Source organism: Vicugna pacos, chromosome 9, assembly GCF_048564905.1.
Source record: "Vicugna pacos chromosome 9, VicPac4, whole genome shotgun sequence".
Lineage (NCBI taxonomy): Eukaryota > Metazoa > Chordata > Mammalia > Artiodactyla > Camelidae > Vicugna > Vicugna pacos.
In genome coordinates this window covers 4,245,355-4,269,391 of record NC_132995.1, presented here as the reverse complement: position 1 = coordinate 4,269,391, position 24,037 = coordinate 4,245,355, and the positions used below count along the sequence as shown (strand labels likewise).

The 24,037-nt window shown below is 38.9% G+C and overlaps 1 protein-coding gene across 9 annotated transcripts; it reads right to left on the bottom strand.

Annotated features, from left to right (window-relative positions):
* Positions 1–1,399: 1,399 nt before the first annotated feature.
* Positions 1,400–22,185, bottom strand: LOC140698345 (uncharacterized). 9 transcript variants are annotated; one of them, XM_072968507.1, is made up of 7 exons: positions 22,155–22,185; positions 20,906–20,970; positions 20,160–20,500; positions 18,378–18,772; positions 16,138–16,232; positions 9,591–9,717; positions 1,400–8,260 (listed from the first exon to the last, which is right to left on the bottom strand). In XM_072968507.1, exons 5-7 carry the CDS (start codon positions 16,147–16,149, stop codon positions 6,600–6,602), a joined length of 1,800 nt encoding a protein of 599 aa, XP_072824608.1. In that variant the 5' UTR covers positions 16,150–16,232; positions 18,378–18,772; positions 20,160–20,500; positions 20,906–20,970; positions 22,155–22,185; the 3' UTR covers positions 1,400–6,599. The 9 variants fall into 9 exon arrangements, with proteins under 9 accessions (XP_072824608.1, XP_072824601.1, XP_072824603.1 ...); XM_072968500.1 differs by having other exon boundaries at positions 16,138–16,256; positions 22,155–22,184; XM_072968502.1 differs by having other exon boundaries at positions 16,138–16,256; positions 18,378–20,500; positions 22,155–22,184.
* Between the last annotated feature and the right edge of the window lie 1,852 nt (positions 22,186–24,037).

The window sequence follows — 24,037 nt, the reverse complement described above, 5'->3', positions numbered from 1 at the left end:
AGAAGTTTCTCCAAATTAAAGGATCCAACATACAGCCATCAATTATGTATATGTATGTGTATATGTAAATGTGTATGTATATGTCTGTATATATATATATATGAAGTGATTTTAAACCAATAAGAGGAAGAGGCTTTTCCACATGAGTGGGGGGTATCATCTAAATAAAATTCAAAAGTTTACTCCACAAAAAGTAAAGGCCTTTGTGGTCCAGGGTGATGCAACAAAGGTTAAGATGGCAAAACGCCTGATAATTGGTACAATCAAAGGATTGTTGAGAATCCCAATTTATTTGCTTGACCGCCATATGTACACAATACTTGTGCCTTTTGAATAGCAGATTCCAAGTTTTCTTTTAAAAAAATGGAAACACATAAATGCTTACATACACATACATAAAACGCCCAGAGAAAGATAAAATATTTACATTTCAAGGACACAGGAAGAGAAATCCAAGTTTCCCCTAAAGGGGAATTTGTTTTTATAAGGTCAGAGTTCCAAAAAATGTTTTTATTAGGCCTGGCTAGTTATTTTCAGGGTGAAATTTTTTAAATTCCCAATTAAAATTGTAAGTTTTGTACATACATAGACCTGACTGGGGGATTAGTTGGAGGCTGGCAATCACTCATTCTTCTTTTGTTTTGAAAGTTCTATTCCCCATTCTAAGGTCGGATTGTCAGAACAAAATCGCTAGTAGGTTTTCCCACAGGGACAACTGCACGATATGAGGTCTTTGCCTCAATCACTCCTGCAAGTTTCTCATTGACCTGAGAAAGCTGTTGTCAGCCAGGAGGAGAGTCCCATTTTTGGAGTTGAAAAGTTCCTCATAAGATTTTTACTTTTATCCCGACAAATTTAATGGAGGTAGCCAAACTGAGGAAAGCGTTAGACCAGCCTCTTACTTAACCACTCAGTCCAGAGCCCAGTATCTTTCAACCAGGCCCCACCCGGATGTCTCCACTGAGTGGGTATTTCCCTGGTATCTTTCAACCAGCCCCACCTAGGACGCCTCCTCAAGGTGGGTATTTTCGTGGTGTCTTTCAACCAGCGCCCCCCCAGGATGTCTCATCTATGTGGGTATTTCCTGGTATATTTCAACCAGGCCCCACCCAGCATGTCTCCACAGGGTGGGTGTTTCCCCCCAGTATCTTTCAACTGGAGGGCCAGGTACCTGGATACACTGCCAAATAAAACTCAGGATCATCAACCAATATGGGAGACCTGAGAACCAGGAAAGACTCACCAAATTTGTCTGGACTCCGCGAGGAGGTGCATGGGCACAAAGGGCCAATGCTGGTACCAAGGTTGCAGTTCCTTGGAGAGTTCAGGTGAAGGAGAGACATCTGCTCTGGGTCCCTTCATGGTCGCCAAAACCATTGACTGAAATAAATGCACAGCCTAAAAGTTGAGTTATGTTTTATTTGGCAGGAGGACTCGAGCCAGGATGACAGCTCCTCAGATGGCTCTGAGGGACTGCTCCGAAAGGTAGGGGAGGAGCTAGGATATAAAGGAGCTTTACAACAAAGACCAGGTAGTTGGAACAATAGATTACTAGTTATCTAAAGAAAACCAGGCATCTTGAGTTCAAGAATTTGAACTTTTCTATGTATGGGAGGAAGCAAACTTTTGGCCTCATTGAATTCATTCCTTTGACAAGCATCTAACTATCTAGGTTCATTATTTTGTCCTTTATCATTGTGACTCCACTCAGAGAGAACCATTGAGAGCGGCTGCAGATGCTGGGCTGTAGGCCTGTCCTTACTGGGGGGTGGCAGCAGCCACTGATGCCTTGGTTTCAGCATTTCTTGTTTACTGATATGGTTGCAGTATTTTCATTCAAACTTTCTATTCCTAATTCAGCCAGGAGGCCACCTCAACTGGCCTCAGTCCTGTAGTAGTTATGAAATACTGTTTAGGTGAATTGCCCAAGATGTTTTTCCATATGTTTCTTGAAAATTAATGTGTGGAGGTGTTTGTTGGGTTATAAATAGGAATCATAAGATTTCAGAAGAATCAGTTTGAAAGGCCAGAAGAAAATTCTCTATTTGAAGTTACAGTTGGAAGCATCATATCCAGATTTCTCAACGGAAGTTTAATTCCATTTTGTGGACACATTTTATTAGATAGATAGATAGACTGATTGATTTTAACTGAAGTATAGTTGAATTACAGTATTATATTAGCTTCAGGTGCAGAGCATCGTGACAAACTATTTTATAGGCTTTAATTCATTAGAAGTTATTTCAAAGTAATTGCTGTGATTCCCTGTGATGTACAGTATGTTGCTGAAGATAATTGCTTAATTATGTTATATATAGTAGTTTGGATTTCTTAATCTTGTACTGTTATCTTACCCCTAGCCTCTTCCTTCTCTCCAGTGATAACCTCGATTGTTTTCTATATCACTGGATCTGTTTCAGTGTGGCTATATGCATTTATTGGCTTTAATTTCTACATTCCAAATGCAAGTGATATCATACTGCCTTTCTCTTTGATTTGTTCCACTAAGCATAATATCTTCTAGTTCCATGAATATATCTGTATTTCACTTCTTTCTCCATCCATCTGTTGATGGGTACGTGGCTTGCTTCTACGTCTCGGCTACTGTAAATAGCCCTAGTAAGAATATTGGGTTGCGTGTATCTTTTCGAATGAGTGGTTTTTTCCACGTATATATCCAGGAGTGGAGTTGCAGGGACATATGGCAGTTCTATTTCCAGTCGTTTCAGAAACTTCATTTTCAAAATCATGTATTTCATTATTTGCTTAAAGAGACTGCTTTGCACAATTTACATATTTAGCTTGGACTTCTTCACTTTACTTCAGTGGAAAACCTAGAGAATGTATAAACCAAGGGCTTGTCTTCAGATTTGTGTGGCATGGAAACTTACATAGAGGAACAACAGGTGCAAAATAGATACAAGATTCTCAGATTTTCAGCTTCACTGAGAGTTGCAATGATACAACGTTCAAAATGGGGGAGCAAGAGACTTGTTGCTAAGGTGCAGGTGCATCACTAGGACTCTGGAAACAAAACGTGTTAATTGCACCTTAAAATGCATCTCTCCAGTTCCTCCCCATCATGCCATTGTGTCTACCGTCATGTCTTCCTTCCATTTGTACAACAGCACTATTACCTGAATTCAAAATGCAGATAATAGCCAGTGCTTCTTTGATTGCATAACTTGCACACAGTAGGAGGCACCATTTTCATTTGTACAATATAGTGTGATTTAGTATGTTTGCAAGTTGTCTGACAACAATATTATCATCATACATCACTCTCTTAAAGAAAATGTTCAGCAGCAAGGCATTCATTGAATGAATTGATAAAATGACACAATAAATTACTATAGAGACATTATGTTACTTATATGTATTTAGTAAAAAGAGAAACTTGATTTTTGAACACCTGCCTACAGCCAACTTCCACAAAAGATTTCACATCACCATTTTGTGGTTCCAGTGCTTTGACTGAAGTGAAGCTCCAAGGTAAATCTTTCTTCACGTTTATAATGCACCTTCCTTCTACAAGTCATTTCCTTATGAGAATTATCATATCACAAGACACCCAAAATAACTCACTGATTTATATACTTCCCTGTTGTAAAATAAAGGAAAAGCACAAGGAAGAGAAAAAAATGCTAAGAAAAATTTTACAAACATATTTTATTGCAATAGAAAATTAACCACGTAACATATCGTCTGATCCACTAATTTGAAATTCAAACTTTAACAGACTTTTGATAATTGCTCCTCTAGTACACTGCTTAGTTATATTATCTACAAAACATGCCCAGACACCAATTCTTAGCAACCTAGTGTAAAAGTCTTACATGATGCATCTAAGGAAGATTTTTCTCAAGCATTTGAAACAACTGTATTGAACAATGGGATGTTTCTCTGCTTAGAAGGATTACACCTCACTGCAACCTCTTCCTGCTTGGCCTGAGTGATGAAGGTGACAAAACAATCTGAGGGCTTCCTCTTTGGAGCAACTTTAACCAACTGGAACTTCAAACCCTAAGTGGGTATGCTCCCCTAAGCCCCCACCTAGCAATCACATTAACACACCAAGCAACTCACCATTCCTTGTTTCTTCATATCATTTTTATAACAACTAGAAACTCTTCCCTGTCCCCTGAGAAATCTGAATTATAGAACATTCTCATAACACTTGAATGTTAATATCACTCTGAATGACCAAACCAACTTTTGGCTGGAGGTCCGTCCTAGCCCAGTGAATGGCCACAAAAGCAAATCAGCAACAACAAAGAATATTTTTGCACAATATACGAAATTCCTAGTTTATCTATCAAACAAACATGTTCCCACTGTACAAGGTTCATTTTTACAGAAACCTGAGGAATATTGTTCTTTTCTAATTATTGTACTGAGTTGGCCAAGAGCAAAAGTGAACTTGTAGAATTTTTTAAATTTCTACTATTTTTCATATGCTTACTACATTCCTATTTTCCCTGCAAGTAAATGAAGGTGGAAGTCATGACACTGATTTGGCTGGACAAAAAACCCCAGGAGAAATATATTCATATACTGAATAGGAAGAAATATTCATATGCTGAATATTCAGGACTAAGGAGCAGCTTTTAGGGAGTGTTTAAGAAACAAACGAAAATAGTCCCAAGGTGGAGTCACCCACAAGACAGCAAAGCAAGACTTAACTGTAGTTTCACCCCTCAAAGAAACGCGACAGTAAACCAACCACTGTCAAGTGTCTGAACGCCACTGAGGTAACCTACAAGGGAAGATTTCTGTCCTTCCCCTAAACAAGGCAGCCTTGCCTGAGAGAACCTTTCCCTTTACCAATAACTTTCTACCCCACCCAGTTTATGCCTGAAAAGGCTTTCCATAGTGTACAGCTCCTTGGAGCACCTCTTTATGTAGAATAACAAATCATTCAATAAAACCAACTAGATATTTCAGTGTACTCTCTTCAATTTTTGCACATTTTTGCACATTAGTCAGAGTCTGAAATAAACTGCTCTGCCACTCAGGTTCTTTTGATTAATTTTTCCTCTTACAGGAACTGCTCTCCCCTCAAATTCCAAAGGTAAGAGGAACTTTTCACTAAACATACATATCTACAACACGCGATGGAGAAAGTGACCAGCTTCCCCGAGCTTTGTTCCCACCACATAACCGGTCTCGCTCCTCCTGTGAAAGAGCCAGTCCCGGGATGCCCTGCTGCTCTGCTCATGGGTGGGGGGTGGGGGGGAGCTTTCTGCGCTGTAGCCCGCTGCGGCCTGTCTACAGAAGGGCACCATGAACACGTGTCTACTGAGTCAAGTCACAATTTTACATTAGTCTCTGTCTCTGTGTTCCGCATAGTTGATCTTCAGATACAAGCCTTAGTACACACACTGGTTACTGAGGTCTCTCTCCAAACTGTATATTCTTAAGTCTAGTGGACTGTGAGACTGCATACATTTTCTACCATACGTTACCATGGCTGTTCTTCAACATGGACTTCCTCCTGTTGCCTAAGAAACGGAACTCAAGCTAAAGGCTTAGCCACACCATTACATTTGTAAGGTATCACGCCAGTTTGTCCACCAACTTGTGATCTTTGATTGAATTTCTTACCACACTCTTGTGTGGTCTCTCCAGGATAAATATTCTAATCTCTAGTGATGAGTGAGGAGTATTATGAAACTGCTATTTCCATTGCATTTTTAAGTAAGATGTGTTTGGTGAAGCCCCTGCTCTAAGGCATGACCCCAAAGCTTTGCTACACTCAGAACATCTCTAACGTTCTGTCCAGTATGGACTACCTGGTGACTGCTGAGAGGTGAAACCCAAGTAAGGACTTTTCCCATTCAGGGCCTCTGTGATCGCCAGAATGCCTTCTCTGCTGAATGAATCTCCTGTCTACAGGCCTGGTCACACTAAACCCATGTATCTGATTGCCCTCCAGGACGGCTGTTAAATGAAGCTTAAGATGTGCACACCTGCTAAAGCCCTTACTTAACGTACCTCACCAATAGGGATTATCTGGCTCTAAGTTAGGCTTCAAACTATAATGAAGGATTTGCCGCACACATATTTGCAACCGTCCTGTCTAGTAGGAATTCATGGAAGATCTTTTTTAATTGAAGCATAGTTTATTTACAATATTGTCAGTTGACTCATGTATGAATTTTGACTGAAGACACTGAGACATTCATTGCATTTCTCTGATTTCTGTCAACTATGGTTATCTGACAGTAAGTGAGTCTTTTCCACATTCATAGCACATCCATCATTTCTCCCAATGAATCTCCTATGAATATAAATTGTCACATTTGAATGATGACCTTCCCACATATATCATATTGATATGGTTTCCCCTGTGTATCTACTCCCTGAGGCGTAGTGAGGGTTGAGATGTGAGGAAAGGCTTTTCAATACTCATTAGTTTTGAAAGGTTCCTCCTGACTATGAATTCTCCGATGCCTTGCAAGGTGTCATTATCGACCAAAGCCTTTCCCACATACATGACATTTATATGAGTTTTCTTGTGACTGCATTAGTTGATGTTCTGTGAGATGTGAGGCCTGATGTAAGGTTTTGAAACCTTTGTTATGTTGATAAGGTCTCTGTCAAGAATGAGTTCTCTGATGAGTGTTAAGCTTCCTTTTTGTGCTAAAAACCTTACTGCACCAATTACATTTGTAAGGATTCTCTTCAGTATGAATTCTCTGATGTTTTACAAGCTCTCCTTTGCAATGAAAAGCAGTGCCACACTCATTACATTTATAACGTCTCTCTTCAGTATGAACTCTGTGATGAATTCTGAGGCTTGATTTACACCTGAAGACCTTGCCACACTCACAACATTGATAAGGCTTCTCTCCAGTATGAATTCTCTGATGGTATGTAAGCACTACTTTGTGACGAAAGGCCCTGCCACACTCATTACATTTATAAGGTCTCTGTCCAGAATGAATTCTCTGATGAGTGTTCAAGTTTGTTTTTGTACTAAAAACCTTGCTGCACTCATTACATTTGAAAGGTTTCTCTCCAGTATGAATTCTCTGATGGTTCGTAAGCCCTCCTTTGCGATGAAAAGCCCTGCCACACTCATTACATTTATAAGGTCTCTCTTCAGTATGAATTCCGTGATGACTTTTGAGGGTTGATTTACAGCTGAATTCCTTGCCACACTCACTACATTGATAAGGTTTCTCTCCAGTATGAATTGTCTGATGACTTTGAAGGGTTGATTTATAGCGAAAGACCTTGCCACACTCATTACATTTAAAACGTTTCTCCCCAGTATGAATTCTATAATGAACTACAAGGTATGAATTTTGAGCAAAGGCTTTTCCACAGACGTCACACTTATATGGTCTTTCTCCTGAATGGATGACTTGATGTTGCCTGAAATGTGATCTCTCACGAAAGCTTTTGCCACACTCAGTGCATTTATAAGGTCTCTCTTCAGAATGACTCCTACAATGCTTTGCAAGATTTCCTCTGTGATTAAATACCTTGCCACACTCATTACATTTGTAAGGTTTCTCTCCAGTATGAATTCTCTCGTGCCTCCGAAGTGTGTCTTTATGATTAAAGAGCTTGCCACAGAAATTACATTTGTAAGGTCTCTCACCAGTATGAATTCTCTGATGTCTTACAAGTTTTGAATGAAAAGGAAAGACTTTCCCACATACATCACATTTATCTAACTTCTCCTTCGTATGGATGATCTGGTGTGTACTGAGGTATGACCCTTGGAGAAGAGCTTTGCCACTCTGGGTACTTTTGTACAGTCTTTCGCTGTGTGTCTTAAGGTCTTGTGTCAGTACTAAAGGATGCATAAAATCACTCCCATCTATTTCAGAAATGTTGGTTTGGACACTAGAAGAATTTCCTAGAAGTTGTGAAAATGAGGCACTACTGTTGCCTGTCTTGTCAGCTTCATTAAAAAAATCAATTTTCTCTTCACTTTTAAAAATATGCAGTTCATTCTGAAAGCTTAATGCAAGTCTGTTTCCCCTGGGCTCGGTTCCTGCACCACTTGTGCCACGTTGGTCTCTCTCTTCACGGAGATTTCCACTACCGTTTACAGACGTTCCTTTGTAATTTCTTTCCTCATCTCTCTGCTGAGAGTCACTGTCATATGCATTTTCCTGGATGCTCCTGGGGTCAAAATGTTTTCTTTCAGTCCTTTCATGTCTTTCTGTCATCGCTGTTTGGAGTAATTTTTTATCAATATTTGCCTTCACTTGTAATTTCTTGATCACAAGTATATGAGACATATCTATAAAGAACCATAAGTACCCTATTCATTAAATTCATCAGTAAATGTTTAACATTAAATACATGACAGTACACTAAAACTAGTACTTCTACCAGAGTTATGAACCTCCCCAGCATGATCTTATAAATGTTAGGAACACACAAAAAAATAAAATTCTTTATCGAAAACAAAGTGATCAAAGGTAATTCTTGTAATTTTAGGACAGCCTACTTTCAAACAACCTATGACAAAAAGACACAAATGAAACAAAGTTCTTTTTCCTATGAATGAATGTATTTTATCATAACTCAAAAGCACATGCCAATTAACAGTACATACTGCTGTTTCATAATTAAGGATGAAACTATTATGCTAAACAGATTTACCATACTTAGTTTAAAGGAAGAAATACAAAGGAACAGAAAATAGCCTGTGAAAGCACATAATTTAAATCTAGTGTATGTAACTAATACCTGAAATTCGTGGCAGTTTAGAATAGGGAAACAAATTCAGTAGAGAAAAAGTTAAGAATTTCACAAACAAATTAAAAATAAAATTTTTTTCTAAATACTACCTGAGAAAGAAAATACACCCATAAGTTCGGGAGATGAAATATTTCCTTCAAGAGTTTTCAACAAAAATAAACTTCTGTTTGCCCAAAGAACTCTCCACTGTGAAAAGAGGACCCCAAACACTATTAATGCTGTGGCTTCCTCTCTGCCCTCTGAGGGCTGACCTGTGCACACATTTCTCTAACATTCTGACCCACTCGGGTATTTGTTTGTTTTGTTTTTTTGCTATTTTCAAATCACATCCCATAGTTTAGGGCTCTTTGCTATTCTTCCCCAAAATGGAGATAATATTCAGAGCAGAAAAAGAAACCCTTGCCTATCCGAAGGAAGAAATGCAAAATGCTGTATCTTGTCCAGAATCACAACTCTCTTGTTTAGCTGAGGAGTGAGGACTCTTCAGATGTATCTAGGAAAATGTTTGATAACTTCCCACCACATGCCTCCTGAATATATAAAGAACAGTGTGGTATGCAGATATCTAGCTCTCCTCCTAACAATACAGAGTGAAGAGTCAAGGTAGAAGGTAGAAGACAGGAAACTGGGAATTCTTTCAGTTTGCCACTGAGCTTTATTTATAATTCAGCCCTGGAACAACCCCTCATATAACATGAAATGGGCGGATCATCTGAAGAAAGGGTCAGTTTAAAGTCACTGTACTATGTCATGACTGAGACAACAGTACCTTCAGATCAGCCAGAACAGGGGCTGCCAAGATGCAAACAGGGGAAAATGAAAACACCCAAGGGCAAATCTCAACGTCAACAGGGAAGTTCTCTCACCCACGGACAGTAGGTTCCTGCAGGTCTCCAACATCACGTCCCTGTACAAGGTCCTCTGAGCAGGGACCAGGCACTCCCACTCCTCCTGGGAGAATCTGATGGCCACATCCTCAAAGATTAGCTGTTCCTGAAATGAAAATTTATTACACCAAGGGGTCAAGAGGAGAATTCTTATCTCCATACAAAGTGAAAAGTGAGAAGGGTAAGGATTGTTTTTGGTGAAGTAAGTATTCTGACAGATTGAAGTTAAGTATTTGGAGCAAGTTGTGTCTCCCCACTTTATTTTTTAATTTTTAAAAAAATTCTTACACGTCTTCCTAAGAGATTATGATATCATTCAACTAACAGTGATTGTTTTCTTTGTCTGTGTGGAGAATCCATGGAACACATGTATCAAACTCAGCAAAATGTCTATGCCGATGCAGTAGATATTCTGTCCTACACACAGAGTGACAGTCAATGTCTAGATGAGCTACAGAATGAGCAGTGTCTTCAGAGATCACAAAGTCCACATTAGCTTTATAGAAATGTGAAAATTTCAATTATGATGGTGATAATAACAACGATTAACAGTGTTGGAATACTTCCTATAGGCTAAACATTCCTCAAAATAAGTAATTTAGAGGCATGAATTTGTTATCAACATATTATCTCATTAGGAAAGATCTGTTCCCTTTTTACAAGGGACAAAACTGTGTCAGAAACACACTGAGAAACTCAACTCAAGAAGCTAAGAAATGTCACAGCAAGCACCTGAACTCAGAGGGTTGGGCTCTGAAATTCAACCTTAGGAATCAAACAATGAGTTACAGAGAAATTCTGGAGAGGCTTTGGAGAAATGGAAACCCTACACTGTTGGTAGGAATGTAATTTGGTCCAGCCAGCATAAAACACACTACAGACATCCCTTAAAAACCTAAAAACAGACGTACGCTTTGATCCAGCAATCCCACTCCTGGGCACTGATCGGGAGAAAATTCGAATGCAAACAGAGACATGCATCCCAAGGTGCACAGCAGCAGCATTTACAGTAGCTGAGCCATGGAAGCAACCTGAATGTACTTTGACAGAGTCTAAACAAAGGCGTTGGCGAATATACAGAGTGAAACACTACTCAGCCTTAGAAAAGAAAGAAATAATGCCAGTGGCAGCAACATGGATGGGCCTAGGGATTATCATACAAAGTGAAGTAAGTCAGAGAAAGACAGATATATATGCTACCACTCATAAGTGGAATCTAACAAAATGATAAAATTAAACTTATTTTTAAAACAGACTCACAGACATAAAATACATATTCATGATGACCAAAGAGGAAAGTGGGGGAGGGATATACATCAGGAGTTTGGGATTAGCACATACAAATTACTATAGATACAACAGAAAAACAACAAGGTCCTACTGCATACAGCACAGGGACTATATTCAATACCTCAAAATAATCTTTAATGAAAAAGAATTTCTGTATGCATGCATAACTGTATCACTCTGATGCACACCATAAACTAACAGAAGACTGTAAATCAACTATAACTCAATTAAAAAAAAAAGGAAACACTAGATGCATTCTTTCTGAAATTACACTCAAGTGAAGTGGCTTGGCCGGGGCTCCAGCCTCTCACCACTGTACAATGTGCCTCAGCAGGGACCAACAGAGGAAGCAACGAGAGGAAAAACAGACAGGGAGTGACACAGAGACACAGACACAGAGGGAGTGTGTCAGAGAGTGGGAACTGTTAACTCTCACAAATCTAAGGAGAGGGAAAAGCTAAAGCTGAAAGGGTGGGAGAAGCCATCCCACCTACAGAGAGCAGGCGACTACACTGTGGGGCCAAATGACATCCTTCAAAGTCCAACAGCCCCCGTTCCTGGGCTCTCAGAAGGCTGCCTGCCATCACCCCAAAGATAAAGTATGTTCTGTCCTGGGTGTGTTCGCCCCAACAAACTAACAGCCCCAGGTAACACCCAATCTCACACTAGCTCAGGCTGGCTTCTTTCAGGCTGGTCCCCAGCTTATCCATCATAAATCCCACAGCCCTTCACAACCCTGAGATTCTTACCTCACCTACAGCCAATCAAAAAACTTGGGCACAGCCCCCAACCCATTGACTTCACCAGCTCCTCCGCCCGGCCCGGAAAAAGACCCTGGAATTCCATTTCAACGCTCACACAGGCACACCTCGTGTGTGCACTCCACTGCTGTCTATGGCAGTGTAACCTGATACTTTCCTTTTCTATTTCCAGTTTTTGTCTCTGGTAAATTATTCTAGCACCCATGTACCAGTCTGCTGTGTTCTCCAGCATACATTGTATTTGACAACATGACAAAATAAAGATAAAAAATGACACAGAACACAAAAGATATTCCATAAAGTTAAAAGAGTCCGTTCACCAAGAAGATAAAGGAATTCTATGTTTATACCTAACATTTGAACTTCCCCGAAAATGAAGCAAACTTCAACAGAAATGAAGAAAGAAATAGAATCAGCTCAGAAATAGTTGAGGACTTCAGTGATCCAGTTTCACTTCTGGATGGAACCAAACTGAAGATGAAAAGGAATCACAGGACCTGAACAACACTACAGACCAACTAGATATAACATACACGTACAGATCACTCCAACAGCAGCAGAAAACACGCACTTCTCAAGCACACATGAAATATCCTCCGTGATAGAGCACATGTTAGGCCACAAAAGAAATCCTGACAATTTTAAGACACAGCGATCATAAAACGTAACTTCTTGTAGTCACAATGAAATAAAACTAAAACAGGACAAAAAAAAAGAAAAATTCTGCAAAATATGGAAACTAAGCAACTAATTGTTAAACAATCAATGGCACAAAGAAGAAATCACACGAATATTCTTAAACATTTGGATGGAAATGAAAAGACAACATGCCATAATTTATAACATGCAGTGAAGGCTCTGGTGAAAGGGAAGCCAACATAGCAAAATGGTTACAACGAAATGCAAAAGATTTCAAATCAGAAAACCATTTTTACATCTCAAGAAAGTAGAAAGAGAAGATCAAACTAAATTCAACTTCAGCAAAAAGAAAGAGTGAAATAAGATTTGACCAGAGAACAGGAAAAGGAAATTAGAAACATGTAAATATCAACAAAGCAAGAGTTGGTGTTTTGAAAAAACTTAAATGGAAAAACCCATATCTAGATAAGGAAAAAGGAAGGAAAAAAGAATGAAAACCAGATATGAAACAAGAGAGATTGCAACTGATATGGGGGGAGGGTATTGCTCAAGTGGTACAGCACATGCTCAGCACCCAAGAGGTCCTGGGTTCAGTCCCCAGTACCTCCTCCTCCAAGCAGAAATCAATGAAGAAACATAAGTACCTCCCTCTCAACAACACAAGCAATTGAAATGGAAGTCCTTTTTAAAGGACTATAAGGGAATGCTATAAAAAATAATGCCTACAAATTACATAATCTAATACATTTTTAGAAGCACACAACCTACCAAACTTTAACCATTAAAAAATAAAAAATATTGAACTGAATTATGACTACAGAGTCTCAAGTAGTAAGATCTCAAACAAAGAAAAACCCAGGATCAAATAAGTGCACTGCAGAATTCTACCATTTAAAAAAGATTAATTTCAAAAAAAAAACTTCAATCCAGAAAAAAATTCTGCATGGAAGATCCTGAAACAAAACCCACAGAAAGACCCAACAAGAAAGGGGAACTAAAAACCAATACTCCTCATGAATACTGATGCAAAATCCTTGACAAAGTACTAGCAAACCAACTTCAACAGCACATTGAAAATATCTGACTTCATGAGCAAAAAGATTTTATTCCTATAAGGCAAGGGGAACATAATATACAAAAATCAATTCATTTGATATCAACATTAACAGATGAAAGAAAAAAACACACAGATCATCTCAAGTGATCCATAAAAAAGCATTCTGAAACATTCAACAACCTTTCAAGACATAAACACTCAACAAAATAGAAACAGTAAATGTTCTCAACAGAATGAATATCACTTATGGGGTGGGCATCAGTGGTAGAGTGCATGCCTAGCATACACGGGGTCCCGGGTTCAAACCCCAGGACTCAAGTAAGTAACTAATCAATAAACCAAACTACCTTCCCCCATGAGCGAAGAAAACAAATGAATATGATTTATGAAACACGTACACCTAACATCATACTAAAAAGTGAAGGAATGGAAGTTTCCTCATCTCAGATCAGGAAGAAGGCAAGGATGTACACTCTCTGCACTACTGTTTCAAAAAGTACTGAAAGTCCTGCCAGTGCAATTAGACAAGAAAAAGAAGTCAAAGTCTCGCAAAGTGAAAAAGAAGTAAAATTATCTTGTTTCTTATATGATATGGTTATATATTTATAACCTATAAATATTCCACAAGAAAATTGGTACATCAAATAATAATTTTAGAAAAGTTGCACAATACAAAACAAACATGCAAAAATCAGCTCATTTCTGTATACAGTGAACAAAGTCAACGGAAAATTAGAGAAGAAAACTATTTAGTAAGTATTTAAAAAGGGATGAAATATTTACGGAATACATTTGCCAAAAAGGGTAAGGATTTGTACATTGAAAACTACTAAACATTCCTAAAAGAAATCCAAAAATATACACATAAATGGACAATCTGTACTCATGCACTGCAAGTATTAATACTCTTGAAATGTCCAAACTACCCAAACTCTTCTACATATTCAATGGAGTCATTATCAAAATTCCAATGGCTTTCTCTGCAGAAATAGGAAAAACACACTAAAGGTTATAGGGAATCTAAAAGGGCCCCAAATACCCAAAAAGCTGGAAGAACAAACATAGAGGCCTCCTTTTTTTAGATTTTAAAGCATACTATAAAGTAATCAAGATGGCACATTACCGGCTTAGACACAGGCACAAAAATCAATGGAACAGAAGAGAATGCTCGGATACAATCCTTCGCATCTATTTAAAATGTACTGACAAGGATGTTAAGATTGCAGAGTGAAAAAAAGACAGTCTCATAACAAATGGTGCTGGGAAACTGGGTATTTACCTGTAAAACAATGAAGCAGAAACCTTATGGGCCAAAAAACAACCAACACAGTGAAAAGGAAAAAACAGAAGAATGGAGATGATAGAAGTGATATAAAGAATTTCCAACCCTCAAACATTTAGATTTAGGAGGAAGGGTATAACTCAAGTGGTAGAGCACATGCTTAGCATACACAAGGTACTGGGTTCAATCCCCAGGACCACCTCTAAAAATAAATACTAAACAAACCTAATTACCTCCCCCACAAAAACTTAAAAAAAAAAAAAGGAAAAAAAAACCACTTAGATTTATTTCATAGTTTAAAATAGATGATGGAATAAAACACCCTCTATCACTGATATCTCTTAATCATTATTTCACTCACTGACTCACTCATTTAGCTTCGATTCTCTTAGAAAAAGTCACAACAAATTTCCCCTTATTGCTCTATTTCCAGAATTTACCAGGTATTTCGCATATTAATACCGACATCCACACGGAGCTTCTGTTTATTTTAATGGAGGTACTGCGGACTGAACCCAGGACCTTGTGTAAATTTTTTTTTAATATTTTGCTTTATTTATATTTTGGTTTTATTTTGGGGGGGAGGTAATTAGGTTTACTTATTTATTTTAAACATGCGCAGCTCCCTTATCTTGATTTATAGAGATTGGATAGTGCATCTAGATGGGCTGCTAAACAACCCTGCTGCCCACAGCACTGACACACCAATTGTTTAAATCCACTAGTGTGAAGCCCTGCCCAGGACAATGCTCAGTGGAGACTCTTTGCACGTTCTAGGTCACTGGGTCATGGGGATGGAATCTAAGTGGAGATGACAAACACTGAGGAAAGAAGCTGGGTGACTGTGAATGTACAGGTGTCACGCAGGATACTTCAGAGTCAGACAAGATTAGCGAGTCCAAAAGAGGGTAATTTGGAAAGACAGACAAAACAATCAACTGATGTGATACATACACACACACACACACACACACACACACACACACACACACAATGAAGTACTATTCTGCCATAAAAAAGAATGATATGATGTCAAGTGTAGCAACATGGATGAATGTGGAGTTCATCATTCTAAATGAAGAAAGCAGGAAAAAGAAAAAAATACTATAGGATATCACTTATATGTGGAATCTAGAAAAAAGAGCCTAAGAAAAAAAAGATACATAAACTTATTTAGAAAAGAGCAACTGACTTACATAGAAGACAAACTAAGGCTTACCAGGGGGAACAGTGGGGTGGGAAGGGATAAATTGGGATTTCGAGATTTGCAGATACTAACTACTATATAAAATAGATAAACAACTTTATACTGTACAGCACAGGGAACTATATTCAATACCTTGTAGCAACCTATAATGAAAAAGAACATGAAAAGGAATATGTGTGTGTGTGTGTGTGTATATGAAGGTAATGTTACACTGTACATCAGAAATTGACACAACATTGTAAACTCACTATACTGTGATAATAAAGAGAAAACTGACAATATGACTTTACCTGAGGAGTCATTCCTGATTCCTTTTCTTTCTTCTTCCTCTTCTTCCTGACTTCTTCCTCAGACGAGTGGAGTCTTCAGAGATCAATCTTTCAAGCTGAAAACATTCTGTTTAACACTCCTAAAAAACATACCCACTTCCTGTGCCACAACCACACATCGGGGGAACCTCACCACGTGGACTAAACAGTCCTCTGCTGCCCACTGTCACAGGAGGGACTCAGGACAGGAAAATACACAGAGGCCAACCAGGGAGTTCTTCACATTTCTTGGTATCTCACCCCACTCGTGGTGAGGCCTACAAAGCGATTATTTGACAAGTGTACACACTGTGTAATAATTCTCACAAGAAAGTAATTTATACTTCTGTCAACTCGAGATTACCATTTTGCCTCTATGTGGTGATTCCAAGTATACAGTCGCACTATGAGAGTAACTACAGTCAGCAGGCTGTACATTAGATGTGCGGGTTGCACTATTTTATTTTACAACTCAACGTTTGTAACCTTTGGCCTACATCTCCCCGTTTCCCTCTCCACCCAGCCCTCAGGACAACCTTTACACTCCAAGGCTCTATGAGTCTCACATTTCAGGTTTCCAAGGAGCGTCCTTCTTCTGTCCTAATACTGTCTTAATTCATGGCTGACATAAATTTTCTGTCCACCCATGTGTCAACAGACATTTTAGCTCATTCTGCATCTCGGCTGTCCTGAATAATGCAGTAATGCTCACTGGAGTGCAGATATTTCCCTCAATAGAATGATTTCGTTTCCTTTGAATATCTGGCCAGAGGTGTGTGATTTAAGCAAACAAACGTCTAATGTATTACATTGTAAAGCCATCAATCAGTATGACGCAGATTAGTTGTCCACATCCAACAACTCACCTGCCATCTGCATTCAGTTTGCCCCCTCAACCTGCACTGTGTTTCCATTTCATTCTTTATCTGTCTCCCTATTTCTTTCTGTGTCTCTATCTTCGTTCCCCTCTACCCTCCCTCTGTCCCTGCTGCGCTCCTATCCCCTCCCTGGCTCCGGTCCTGCCCCACTCGGCAACGTGTTTCCCCTCTTGCTGCTCTTTCCCCCCAACCTTTCTGATTGCCCTGTATCTCCACGGATTTCTGCCTGATTCTTCCTCCACCTCTGCTCCCTGTCTGCCCTCCGGCTTACATCCCTTCTATCCTTTCACCCTCCCTTCCTCCCCACTCTCACACCCCAGGAGGCTGTGCCTCCTTCCTGCTCTTTCTCTTCCTCTGCTCTCCAAGTCAATAGCTGTCCTCTGTCCTCTGTCTCCCAGGACCACCATGCTTTGAAGGCCATGGTTCCAAGTCTTTTAAACTCTCTCCCACTCCCTGTGTGAAGCGCCTAACCGTTGTTAGTCACCCTGTCTTCCCGCCGACCCAGGGCCACTCTCCTGCTGTGGCTCTCCAATGCCCGGAGATCCAGTTCATTTATTCATGTCTATTTCATCCACCTGCTACTTTAAGGGATAAACCTATTTACAATCGCTTTGCAAGTGCCTCAGCCATCCCAAACAACATCATCGATTTTCTACCATTCTTTTCTCCTCAGTGTTTCTACCTTCCTCTGAGCTGCTTTCTCTTTCAACTGAACCCCTCGCCCAGGTACTTACGGACGAGTGAATAGGATGCCCGCTTCAACGGAGAGACAGTTTTCCAGCGGGGTGGAATTTGAGACGTAACAATACTGGCGGGGGGGCACAAGGCTGACTCACGTCACCTCCCCCTATGTGGGGTGGGGGAAGGGCTGACTACGAGGGGAGGCTCGCGGAGCAGATGGGCAGCCCTGAGGACGCCAGGACAGAGGGGCTGGGAGGCAGGAGGTCTCATGAGAAGGCTGGGCTCCCCAGCATACCGGGACCTGGGAGAGGACTTGGCCTCCCGGGAGCGGGACGGCTGGCGTTGCCCTCCAGGGGCCAAGAGGGCGAGGCTGGGGACGCGAGGAAGAGGATGTTACACGGGCGGGGTTGGAGGGAGGGAGTAGAGGGTTCTTAGCAGGAAAATATCAGGAAAGGCAGTGTCTCCGTGACCGAATGCAAAAAAGCCAAGGGCAGGGACCAGCCTCAGAGCGGTTTCAGGATCCCCGACCTGGAGCGGCGCGTCCGGACTTACGTGGCCGGGGGGCCGGGTGTTGGGGCTGTAGGTTCGCAGTGACTCCCAAATCCTGAGGATGGAGGAAGGGGACCGCGCAGTACAGATTTATATTAGAAAAAAGGAACTTACCCTGTGCTGTGTGACCTTTCCTCCGCGCTCTCCACTTCCGGGTCCGTAAACATCGTCACATCCGCGAGATGAGAGGCGGAACTTCCGGGGCGGGGCCTGGGTAACGCTCCCGGGGGGGTGGGGCTAAGAGGGAGTCAGGTTTGCACAGGGACAGGCTGGAGGCTGGGCAGGGGACTCTGGGAGGCCGGGGGAGGAGATAATGCTTCCCATTGTCTTGACCCCCTGGCTTTAAGTCCCTGAGTGGAAGAGTTTTTCCAGTAAAAGCTTACAGTTACATGGGCAGCTAAACTTGGAAATAAGATGTCTTGCTTCTGAGGCTCAAGCAATCCAGTGGCTGGGAACGTGGGTCTCCCAAGTGGTTGCCGTGGGGCCGTGGTTGGATCCCCGATTATTCCCTGCAAGTAGAATTCATTTAAGGCTGTTTAAGGTAAAGAGCTAGACTTGTCTCTGTATTATAAACTAGAATGAGAAATAGAAAACTCTTCCCTAGTAGAATGGGCCATTTCATACTGGCATGTACAAAAACAGCTTTTCCTTTTATCGTCTGACATAAATGCACAGCCTAAAAATTGAGTTATGTTTTATTTGGCGGGAGGACTCGAGGCGGGATGACAGCCCCTCAGATGGCTCTGAGGGAGTGCTCCGAAGAGGTAGGAGAGGAGCTAGGATATATAGGAGCTTTACAACAAAGACCAGGTAGTTGGAACATTTAAAGATTATTTGTTATCTAAAGAAAATCAGGCATCTCAAGTTCAAGAATTTAGTGCTTTTCTATGTATGGGAGGAAGCAAACATTTGGGCTCACTGAAGTCATTCCTTTTACAAGCACCTAGCTATCTAGGTTCATTATTTTGTCCTTTATTATTGTGAGTCTGCTGAGTGCACCACTGTGAGTGGCTGCAGAAGCAGGGCTGCAGGCCTGTCCTCACTGGAGGGCGGCGGCAGCTGCTGCTGACTTGTGTTTAGCATTCTTTCTTTACTGATATGGTTGCAGTATTTTCATTCACAGTGCTCCCCCTTGGTCCTAAATTTGACCAAAATTTTGGGAAACATTTCATGACCACTTTTGTGCCGCAGTGCTAGGAAGGCTAATTCCAAGATCAGGTGAAGAATCTGTTGTCATGCCACTCAAAGTGCTAGTTTTTGAATCAGGCCCTGTTGATCCTAAAAATTCTCTGGATCACCTGTCTTACTAGTCTATTATGATGCAGGAAATGTTTACCCTTTGTTGCTCATTCCCATAGTTAGAATCACACTATTACAATTATTCTATGCAGGGTTATAAATTTTATGTTTATCCTCAAGATGTTTAGCCATCATCAGTCTTGTTGGAGGCCTAGTTACACACTGGGAAATGTAAGAGACAACAATCTTATAAAATGGAAAGGATGTAAGTAATACAACTAGTAACGTTAATAAAGTCACAAGTAAGGATTTAATAGTCGAGAAGTTACATTTTGGGGTTAAAATTTTGCTTGTTTTTCTGATTGAGCTTGAGTGATCTTATAAGAAAATTTATATTCATGGTCAGGCTGAGAGCGGGTGTTATTAATTGGCCAGGTGAGGTCTCCCACATTGTAATGTCAACAGTGGCCTAAACAGAACTATAATTATAACTATAGAATAAATTTTCTGAGGGCTGTCTAGTTAGAACCTTGTAGTACAGAAACCCACCAAGGTAACACAGAAATACTAGATATAGGTAGTTTACCATAAACCTAACAATTGGAGTAGTTCATAATCAAAGGTATGAGCAATTATCAAAGTAATTGATATACAGGCCTGGTCCAGTGTCTTGGGTCAGCTGTTGACCTCAGATGTCATCTTCTTTTCACCCTGGCCTGGTAGCTTCTTCTCCATTTCAGCACTGTTTTAAGGTGAGCAGTACTCTATAGGCCAGTCCACTGCAGGGGTTTTTTGACTGGAAACTAGTCCAAAAGTCAGTGTTCTTCAGCTTTTGCTGTGTATGGTCTGGTTAGGAGTACCTGATAAAGGATCCTTCCATTCAGGTTGGAGATAATTCTTTTAGTCATGCCGTTTCCAATATGTATAATCCCCTGGTTGCAGGTGATGGGGCATTGGACCTTCATCCAAGGAAGGATTACTGAGCTTCAGAGACAAACCTAGAGTGTCCGTTTAATAATTCAATTAACTTTGCAGCAATGTAACATAACAGTAAGGAATGATTTGGGAAGTGTCTTAGTAAATATAGGCCTCAATTAACAAAACTAGAATTTAATATCCACTAAAATATAATCTTTTTCTCTCTAAAGTTACCCTCATTTTTTATCAAATATAGCCAAATCAAGACTAATTTGTTTACAAGTTAAGTCTGATTATTTGATCATGTAGTCTCTTTTAAATTGGCTGTGTTGGAACTTTTAATAAGGAGTCTCAGGCTAGAATTTTAATAAAGTTTCCTAAGGCCAGGAAAACCACGTCAAGGGCTTGTCATAGACTTTTGCCTTACAGATTTAGGTAAATTGTTTTCTTTTTAAGGTCCTTAAAATATCTTGAGATTCCTATACCTGTTAGGAGATGATCTTCTTAATTTATCTGATACAGCCACTGGGGACCTAAGAGTTTGCAGTCTCTGGAGGGATCAGATAGAAAAGGTAACTGTTCCAAGTCTGCTTACATAGGTATAATTCATCAAATTGCTGTGAATCATAACTAGCTTAAGGAGAAGTGTTTCTTTATGTCTGGGAAACAGATTAAAAGCCAGTAATATTTCAGACAAAATCAAAAATTATAACCATATTCATCAGTTTACTCAGTCCCATGCAACTAATCCTTTTGTTAACAGTTTTATGAAATCAGAGTTTTCATCAGACCTTTAAAATTTCTTACCCAGTTTAGTTCAGTGCTATAGTTTGAAATTTATTAGAAACTAGTAAATCTTGAAGAGAAAGCATTTTGCAAAATCATCAGAATAAAACAAAAACTGCTTATAAATGACAAAAGATTATAAAGTATGGTTAAACACCGTTATACTGTAATCAATAAAGAAACCTGGTCACAGTAACCAGAATTATGACTGGTAACATTTTAGATATACCAGAATTTTAGGGATTCCATATAATTTCTAGAATATCTATATTAATAATATTTTCTCATACAATATAACCTAGGAAGATTTATTCATTTGACATACTTCCCATGTTATTTAACATACCAAGTGAAACTTACTAGTTTAAAATCTCTCTTTGGGATGTTTCAGGGGTCCCTCTATATCACCCCAAAGTTAACTGGAGGTCAAAAGAACTTTAATCAGAATTTGATATTCGGGAAACTTGTTAAAAGGTTTCAAAACACTTGGTAAGATAAAAGTATAGATCACTGTGAAAGAGTACCTACTCATTAACAAGAAAATATTTCAAAGGTAAATGTAGAACAGATCACTTAAGGGGTATAAGAAGCTTTACAATCTGTTACTGAAGGCGGATTAACATTTTAAGAAAACTTTGTCCTCTTAACAGAGAGAAAACTAAATCTAGTCTTGTACCAGCTTACTTCTAAGATTCATTTACTTTGACCAAATTTATTCTAAACTTAGCCAGTCCTGACCATGTACAAAACTGTTTTCTCAGGGTTCCTCTGCCACAAGCCTTCCGCAGCTTTCTATACTCATGTTATTTTGTCCCTTATCTTCTCTTTCATTCAGAAGTAACCAGCTTCAGGACAAAGTTACTATTTTCCATTAACAAAATATAACTCCATTCCTTATATCTTCCTTTACACATTCATCTTACTTTCCTAGGATACTGAGATGTTTACCTTAATAGTAGAGAATAGTTCAGGGTGGCACCAACCATTTATTAATATTTCTAAACACCTTTAGTTTCTCTGTAAGAGGAAGTCAAATGTTAATTAATTAATATTTTAATCTTATTTTATCTGAAAATGGCATAGCTATTTAATAAACTCCCATCATTTAACTCATCACAACTCTAGAATTTAAAGATACCAAATATTTACAGAGATTATCTTAAGCATACATTTTAAAAAATATATTTTTAAAGAATTTACCTAAAAGCTCTCATCTCATTTGCATTTAACTTACTTAGCATTTTATCACAACACATTACTTTTTTTTTTTTTTTGACAAATCTGCAACAGATATAACAGGACCTTATTTGACTTTCATTAAACCTAGGTAGAGTAAAGGTATTATACTTAATATTGATGACTCTAAAGATGTATATATTAATTAGAACAAACTTAAACTAAACTTAATACCAAGTATTAACTTAAAATTGAATGTTTTCCAGTTCACATGAACATGAAAGTCAACTTGGTCAGTTTTTATTTTAGAAATATTTAATTTGTAAGCTATAATTTTTAAGTCAATTAAGCAGAGCTCTTTGATTTTGATTTTTTTTTTAGCAGTAGAAATATATCTATAATGTCTATACAGACTTGTAAACAGACAAAAGCTAGAGATCTCATAGCTTCACTTTAAAACTTACTTATGAGTTAGGTATAACAATATAAATTTATTGCTTATAAATGACAGTTGGAGGAAACTGAATTTGTTTGCTCAAATCACTAAGGCTTACTATATATGAAAAAGACATTTAAGATTTCTATTTGTCCTTGGCAAAGTCTGAAGGACCTGTCAGATTTCTGAGTTTTAAAATGCCAAAAATTTTTTTGGCCTTAAGTTTTATCTCATTGAGCTAATTAGGCTCCGTCCTAGGTCACTGTTTGCTGTATTTACATTTCCGATCTGCAAGACAAAGACAGACACTTCCAGTTGCCCAGAGAACTGGTCTGTCACCTAGATCCAATTGTATCTTCTTAATTTGCTTTTGTGTATCAGTGAGAAGAGCTCTAAACAAAGAATTCCATGTTTTAAAACTGTAATGTTTACTTTATCATGTCTTCAAAAGCTTGCATACGGCACTTACTAAGGTCTTTTTTCCTTGAGTTATAAGTTAAACCTAGGGTAAATCTCTTAGTATTATTTTTTTATTAGCCCCTGAGTATTAGTTTTTAGTTTTACCTTATATTGGATGGCCCAGGTAATTCTATTGGTTTCTTTTAGTTTGTTTAATTAAATTTTTTTGAGGGACAGATATGTGCCCAGCCTTATAATACCAAGAAGAGGAAGCATTTTTCCACTGAAACATATTTATCCCACAACATAATTAAGCAAAAGATGTTTATATAAAGCCCATTTAAATATACTAATTTTACAAACTTTTATCTAAATTTTATTAACCCTTATACCTTTAATTTTTATATTTATTAGGTTTAATCAATAAGTCTTAATTCTGAAAGGAGTGCCAGAAGACTTTTCTTTTATTCCTTGTCCATTTTATCTAATTTTATATAAAAGTCTCTGGGATCCCCAAGTTTGAGCCAAAGGACGTAGGCCCTTGTCAGTTTTTAATTTGATTAATTGGTCTGTTGCCCCAATCATTGGTCAAGTATCTCAGTATATATATATATTTCTTCCAGACCTATGAATATATACATTTTAAACTGGGGTAAATAAAGCTGACTTGTTTGAACTTTAATGTTGGGGACCAGTAGGTGATCCCTTTGGCCTTAATTTTTTTATTTTTATTTTTTACACTTTACGTAGTATAGTATCAAAACCTTGTATCTTAATCCAAAAATGTCCATTTTATTTATTCCATTCAAAATAACCATCT